General features: G+C 47.9%; 1 protein-coding gene across 1 annotated transcript in view; it reads left to right on the plus strand.

Annotated features, from left to right (window-relative positions):
- The window catches only part of LOC113031382 (pleckstrin homology domain-containing family O member 1-like), a 19335-nt gene extending 11922 nt beyond the window's left edge, over window positions 1-7413 (plus strand). Inside the window, exons 4-7 of the mRNA XM_026183413.1 lie at window positions 264-404; window positions 3431-3535; window positions 4563-4661; window positions 5178-7413. Of these exons, the coding sequence (XP_026039198.1) occupies window positions 264-404; window positions 3431-3535; window positions 4563-4661; window positions 5178-5831 (999 nt within the window). The 3' untranslated portion in view covers window positions 5832-7413. The remainder of the gene's footprint in view (window positions 1-263; window positions 405-3430; window positions 3536-4562; window positions 4662-5177) is intronic.
- The last annotated feature ends 621 nt before the right edge of the window (window positions 7414-8034 follow it).

Consider the following 8034-nt stretch of genomic DNA (forward strand, 5'->3'; position numbering starts at 1 on the left):
ACAAATAAAAGAATAATGAGGTGATGCTGATTGATCAGGAGGATGAAGGTTCGTACTCATGCACAGACTAACACTGTTAGCAGGTGAGGTCAGGACACCTGACTCACCTGTCCAATGACCTTCGTTACCTGCTGTCACGACCTGTGCCTTAGCTGTTCCTTAGGCAACAGCCTCAACCAATCAGCAACCGTGAAAGAGGATTCCAGATGTCTGTCTGTATTACCTGCCTATGTTACTTACCTGTAATACCTGTGTGTCTGTAGGTGAAGGAGCTGGGTCGAGCTGACGAGGTGTTGGACCTGTCGGACTACGAGCGCTGCGAGGAACTCAGGAAGAACAAGAGCCGCAGCAAGAAGAACCACAGCAAGTTCAGACTGCAGCGCTGCAGCTCGCCAGGAAACACGGTACACCTGACACACCTGCACACACCTGACACACCGTGCTGTTGCCAGCTCACTGTCAGGTGGACCTCACCTGTCTGCTCTCAGCCTGCTGTCCCAAACGACCAAAAGCCACCACACCTGATCCCTCGTCATTATCATCCGCCCTTTTTCCTCCTCCAGCTCATCCGAGGGAAACCGAGGCGTTCCCAGGCCAGCTGAGAGATGTCACGTCTCCAGCATCCTGGCTCTGCCCCGGGGCCTCCATCTGTATTATGATGATGATCATCATCATTATTCACAAACAGCCAATGGGATGAGGAGGAGTCTTTGTAAAACTGGGAATTAGGTCACAGAAACATATTTACAGAACATCAAGGCTCCTTTTTCCTGGTGATAAGTGTCAGTAAGCTCCTCCCACATGTTGGTGGTGTCACGAGAATCCCGCCTGACGGCGGCCTGAGATTCATCTGTATTTGAGTCGGCTGTCATGTCCACGTCCACAGACACTTCCCATGGTGTTTGGAGTGACCGCCATAAAAAGTTGCAGCAGGCGAGTGTGAAACTGATGAAAGCTGCGTCCATGTTGGTCATGCTGGTCCCATCAGAGTCCAGAAGGAGCGCCAGCAGGGGAGGACTCGCTGTGATTAACACCATCCACGCCTCACTTGTCCCATAAAGAGCAGCAGCAGCGGTGCTCAGCAGAGGCAGAGCTCTGATTCATCAAACCTCCTGTAACCTAAGGTCATTGATTATTCATGTTCCCAGGCGGCTCGTGTGTCGCACGGTCTGCACATGTGCAGAAGCTCAGAGTGAATCTGAATAAAACCTCCGTCTGAACTGTGCAGGAAAGCAGGTGGAGCTGTTATTGACCCGACTCAGCAGCGGCTGTCAGTGAGCACAGGTGGAGCTCCAGCTCCAAGAGGCTTTCCTCGACAGCAGCACACACACACACACACACACACACACACACACACACACACACACACCAGATGTTCGCAGATACCCAGAATGCTCTTGGGGAAAGGGGGAGGGGCGGATCAAGTGTCCTGCAGACTGGGTGGCAGATTCTATTACACACACATACTTGTCTTTGGGTACTTGTGAGGACCATCACTGACGTGTGTTACCTGAACGGGACCTGGTCTTGAACCCTGAAACCCCTCCAGAGTTGAAATATGCCATGAAATGCCAGAATCTGTGCTGCAGGTTTCCTGGTGATGTCATATACAGGACAAATTCTCGGAGGGGTGGAGACCTGATATCAAGGTCCACCTCCTGCACCGCCAAAGTCTCTGTGTGGTCAAGCCACGGCCTCTTATTCCTCTTATGGAGGGTTATTTTATTTATACAGTTTATTACTAACTAACCTTTTTCTTAAACTTCACACAGGTATTTTATTTTTAGGCATTTTAAGTTTACTTTTCTATTGATACAATTATAGGAAATGTCTTTTTCTTTTTCATTTATATGGATTTTTCCATCTATATGTATGTATTTTATGTATTTTTTGTTAAGATATGCGGGCGATCTTTATCTTCAAGCTCGGGTCCTCTACCTGGGAGCTTGAGGGCCCTGCGCTCTTCTCTGAGGTCTTACAATAAAGTTTAAACTCCAGGCGTGCTTGAAAAAAAAAAGTTTTATGAGCTTTAGCAGAGTTAAGCGTTAGCAGGAAATTAGCTAACTGGTTTCCAACTAAAGAGGGTGTTTCATGTTCTGAGTGAAGGATCTCTAAATATACCGCTCTGCCATGACTGTGGGTGTTATCAAAATTAATTTCAGAGATGTTTGGAGGGTCGTGAAGTTGGCCTAGATGACATATGATGATGTGCTAGCTGGTGGCTAGTTACAGAGCTATAATTAGGCTAAAACAAACACATTAGCACAGGAAGATGGAGGATGAGGATCAAACTGTTCTCAGTATGAAACCAGTGCTGTCGTATTCCAGAAAGAAGAAGCCAAAGACAGAGTAGACATCAGTCCACAGAACATCTGAGATGATTCATTAGTCGTGAATCGGTTACCTGCTCACGGTGAAAAAGTCCTGATCTTGACCTTTATGTCCACTCTGAGAAGGGTTCTTTTCTGAAGAATAAATATGTTTTGTGACTGTTTCCCTTTTTTCCTTTACTTTATGCAACCTAGAAAAACCCTGCTCGAAGCAAGTTTATGTTCAGAAGTAAATAAATAAATGGTAAATGGCCTGTATTTATATAGCGCTTTACTAGTCCCCAAGGACCCCAAAGCGCTTTACATATCCAGTCATCCACCCATTCACACACACATTCACACACTGGTGATGGCAGCTACATTGTAGCCACAGCCACCCTGGGGCGCACTGACAGAGGCGAGGCTGCCGGACACTGGCGCCACAGAAGTCACACAGTGCATGTCAAGACTTTTATTGTGAAAGGAAGAAGCAGGAATATTGCACCTTATGTCCGTGTGCAGAAACAAAGAGCTTCGGTGTGCAGTTTGGGTAATGACAAGATAAACAAAAAGGTTTTTTTGACAGAACGGTCGAAACGATAGCTCCATTTTAATTATTTTACTGCTTTCTAGTGCAGTAGAATCCCTTTCTGTGGTTACTGGTGACATCGCAGCACCGCTTCACATGATGTCCTCCATGTTGGTTTGAAGTGTGACAGTGAGGACCCTACAGGTCTTTGCACTAATAGTGGTCCCCACATTGACAGACAAACATGTATACACACACACTCAGCAAGTGTCACCCACCGAGGCTTCGTAATCCAGCTGAAGGGGGACAGGGGCGGGGTCCTTATGTGTGATGTCAGCAGTTCTATCCAATCAGTGTTCACAGTAAAGCAGCTTCTGTTATAACGTACAGACGTCTGTGTGAGACCTGCTCTGAATAATAAACACAGATACTTTCAGCTCGAGGTAAAATCATTTCTGCGTCTGTGGCGTCTCCATTAAAAGCTCTAAATGCCTGAAAAACTGAACCAAATATTGAAACATTAAAAATACAAACCGGCGTGTCTGATGGCGTGAGCGTGGACTAACTCTGTTGTGTCTCTGCTCTGTTGCAGGTTCCCAACCTCGTCTTCCTCGCTGTCAGCCCAGAGGAGAAAGAATCCTGGATCAGCGTCCTGAATGCCGCCATCACCAGAGCCAAGAACAGCGTTCTGGACGAGGTGTGATCTTTGATTATGTAAACAGGGAGCCCCGCTGTGTTTAGTCAGTAAGATTGGGCCCGCCTTTGTTCGTCAGCAGCCTGAAAGCCACAGACTTGTTAGTAGTTTGTCACCTGGACAGATTGTGTAGTTTTTCCAGGTTTAAAGATGGAAGCTGTTCGGATCAGGTGAGGACGTCTGGGACAGTCGACGACCTTTCACCCTTGAGCTGTAAATGAAACTGAATCGAGGTTTTCGTTTCCGAGTGTGTCTGACGTGCAGAACTGTCCGTGGCCATCGTACGTCGAACACGTCAGTGACGCTAAAATCAGACTCTCAGGCAGCTTCTGAATGTGTTTCTGTGGTTTGATTCTTTTATAAAGGAAGTAGACATGATGAAAGCAGAAGTTACTGAACCTGAACATGCATGTTTCATGTGACTGGGCTGCTTCCCCCACTCACTTCCTGTTACACGGCTGAGCGGCGTCTGATTTTAATGCAGGTCTGACTCTCGATGTTGGCGTTTCCTGCGACTTTTCTGTTTTGATGTGTTTATTCTGTAGCAGCGCATGTGCCAGAGCAGCTGTCTGCCTTTTCCACCGCTCGATACTCACGTCGATACCCCGATCAATAGTCTTTCACAGCGTGTTCCAGGCTAGTGGCACATGCATGTCCTATTGATGATGTGCTGTGTTACATCCAAACTCTTGAGATCATGATGTGCGGTGGCCACGCCTTAGACTGGGTGTCAAAGTGGTAAAAAAAAAGTGAGGAATCCATCCAATCACCAGGTAGAAACACGCCTCATAAACAGTCAACAGGAAGTACGGCCAGCGTCAGCAGGACGTCCAATCCTGAGCTCGTGCTGGCTAATGCTAAGTTACCTACATGGAAGCGTTCGCGGCTCCGTCTGTGAGAGCACCATGATGATGATGATGACTGCAGGTCGTGTAACTGCTTAAGGTGTCTTTATGTGATTGTGTCAGGTTTGTCCTGGAGGAGCTCCCACAGTGATTGGTGGCCACGTGCCTTCTTCGTTTGTTTTTAGGTGATGGTCGAAGACTCGCAGCTGTCTCATCTGACTCGAGATCGAGTGAAGATCCCTCACAACCGCCGACTGCCAACCAGAGGCCACCTGCTGGCTGTGGTCAGTATCCTCCTCTTCCTCTGGGACTTTATTCTTCATCAAACCTCGAACTTCTGATGTGAATGATGAGGCAGGTTACAGGTTAGCAGCGGGCGCATCCTGTTGGGACACTTTTTACAGTGTGCTGTTTGCCTTATTTTGGAGGTGTTGGTGGGATTTTCAGTGTTATTCAGATTTTGGGGCAGCTTTGAGCCGTTTTGAATGGTTGGTAAGTTTTTCCACAGTTTTTTGTGTTTTTTCAGCAGATTGTTTTCTGGATATTTCGAACAGTTTATCGATGCCGTTCACAGTTGTTCTTTGTTTTAATAGAAGCATTGAACAGTTGTTATTTTGGGGTTTTCTTTGGCACGAATCGTTTTTCCTCTGCTTTGCACCGAAACATTTGTTCTGACCTGTCAGGTATGTGCAGACTGACTGTGGGACTCTTCGTTCTGGTGGTCAGAGCGGCCTGAAAAAGCTTTTTTCCGTCAGACTCTTTGTGTCTTTGTTGATTTTCCTCCTCTCTCTGTCTGTCAGGCCTCCACCTCCTCCTCGGATGGGATGCTGACTCTGGACTTGATCCAGGAAGAGGATGCTGCAAACACTCAAGGAACCGGCTTGGAAAATTCTGCATCCCACCTCAGTCCGGACTGTGCCAGGTCCAAAACAGATGGCGCGCTCTCAGCTCGGACTGCCGAGGCTGCTGGGAAATCTCACAGCCTTCCCCGTGAGGTGACGGTGGTCTCAGAGCAGACCCCCCAGCCAGAAAAACGCCTCACGACGGCAGAGAAAAACCGCTGCGCCTCCATGGATGAGATCCTGAGCCACTCTGAGACTAGAGCCGATAAGAGTAAAACGGCGGCAGCGAGTCGTTCGTCTGCCTCCGCACCGACCGCTGCGATGGCGCCCGTCAGTCAGCTGCAGGAGCTCATCAGCCAGAAGTTGGAGAAGACGGAAAGGCTGCTGAAGGAAGTGCGGGGCGACACCGAGGGTGAGCGGGGAATGGTGAGGTGGGGGAAGGAGTCGACCGAGGCAGAAAGACTCCTGAAGGAGGCGAAGGCGGCCTGGAGTCAGGCGCAGGAGGTGCTGGAGGAGGTGAAGGAGCTCAGGGAGTTGTACCAACAACTGGACTCCACCTCCCCTATCACCTCTTCTAAAAGTTCCAGACTAAACCGCAAGAGCCTGATGTGAGCCGGCCGGTACGACTCAGCCCGGCCCGGGTGAACGGCTGTGTCCGATGGACTTCCGATGAAGATGGACGAATCACTTTAAAACTCTTTAAATTCAGGTTTTAGCTGCTTCCAGGACTTGATACCTGAGGCATAGATCCCTCAGAGACTAACCTACAGGTCCCCTCAAACCTCCAAACCTAACAGGAATTGTTCCTCAGAAGGTTCCTGATTCTGGTTGGTCGGCTCGTCGCTGCCTTTGATTAACCCGAGTAGTTTTTCAGTTTAGGTTCCTTTAAAGGAAACTTACCTGACGTCAGTGTCAGAGAGACCGGAAATGTGCCAAGACAAGAGTTTGGAGACGTGGAAACTGTGGACCCCGATCTCATTCTGGTCCACGGCCTTACCTGTGGATCCTTTATGCTCTGCTTCCTGGGACAAACCTTCAGTTTGAGGCTTAAAAACTGAAGAGGAATCAGTCGACGGTACGAATGCAGGGTGTTTACTGTGGAGGTCAGAGTTGGAGGACGACTCTGAAAGTGACGGTACGAACTGGTCTTCCTGCTGATGGTTGGTTTCCCCCACAGACGCCGCTCAGTACCAGCTTTTTCTGGAGCTCTGGACTTCCATCAGAACCAGTTAATGCGACTGGTTTTGTTCTTTGCTGACTGCAGAGGAAGTCGTTCTGCAGAGGAAAAAGCAGTTTGTGCAGTTGTTATTAAGGAATTTAAAGTCGGTACATCAGATGTTTGGTTCATCAGAACAAACAGCTTACTTTCACACGTTGTTAGAAAAGTTCACACAAGAACAACCAGAACCAGTCATGGTCTCAGCCGCCGTCACAGAAGCCGGCGAGGATGAACCGATCTACGCTGCGACCGGCTTTTGCTTCCCGAGTCGTCCTCCTCGGACTCTTCTTCTTCTCTGAATGTGGCCGCCTTCAATCTTAGCTGGAAACTCAGGTGTAAAAGTTCATCAGGAACTGGACCAACTGTCCAATCAGAGCTCCTGAGGTCTGCACTATGAAGCAGGTTCAACACTCCAGGGTATCTTTAACAGCCATAGCATGACCTCCAATCATGCGTGTCCATGGAAACAACCCGTCACACTCACAGAGAGCTTCTTCGCGGTGCACACCTATGAGCGTGCTCAGACGGTTTACCAGAAACTGTTTTTATTTGGAGTTTTTCGATTCCGCAATAACAATTAGCGAGTTTCCTCGGAGCATAAGTTTATTTTTTTATCAGATTGTATCGAGCTGGAAGATGATCAAGGTTCAGTGGGAGCAATAAATAACAAACAGGTAGCTTCATTTTTGTGTCTCACATTCAGCACATCCGTCAGAGGTGGGTGTGAGAACCGGCTGATTGTGATTGATTTTATTGATCTGTATTTGTCCTTGCACGTGCTGTATTTGTTCCTGTTTCCTCTGATCTTCCTGTGTTTTTTTTGATCATTTTATACTCGCACTTCTCCTCGCCAGCTGCTGTAGCCTTAAACCCAGAGGGGATGATGGGAGATGTAGTCCTGAAGGGATGTGAAGCAGGTGGTGATGCTGTGAGTCCTGATCAGTTCATGTGCTAAAATAAAACCTGCAAACTCAACCTGGATCTGTGCCGTCTGTTTGATCTGCTAATGAGGAGTGAGTGTGTGTGTGTTCCTGTTTTGAGTCAATGTGGGGCCACACAAATTGGTTCGTAATAACTAAACTTGAAGTTTGACCACACCGGGGGGCTCGGGTTAAGTTTATTCTGTGGAACGTTGGATTCAGATTAGATTTAAGGTTTAGATGAATTACATTGTCAGTTTACTTCCACAGACATATTTAATCAGGAACATCCAATCAAAATTCTCAAATTTCACTCACAAAAGGCTCTGACAGCACAAACACGGTCCAGAGGTCCAGTTCAGGTGATGCTAGCAGATGGTTAGCAGCTACAGATACCTGTGGGTCAAAGACGACACGCCCCTATTACGTTAAACACGTTTATTTCTGCTGTAACGTTTTAACATGGAGTCTCTGAGACAAACTCACTGGTGCCTCTGCTGGACGTCAGAGGATCTGCAGGAAACAAATGTGAGTTAATGTAAAGTCCTCAGAAGTGATGAAAACTGAACTTGAAGCGTGTGAGCTCTTGTTGCTAAGAGACCTGCTGTTGCCAACTGACTCTCAGCTGAGATGAGAAACACCTTCAGGTCACACCTGCAGACTCACCTGTCTGTAC

Source organism: Astatotilapia calliptera, chromosome 11 (genome assembly GCF_900246225.1).
Source record: "Astatotilapia calliptera chromosome 11, fAstCal1.2, whole genome shotgun sequence".
NCBI lineage: Eukaryota > Metazoa > Chordata > Actinopteri > Cichliformes > Cichlidae > Astatotilapia > Astatotilapia calliptera.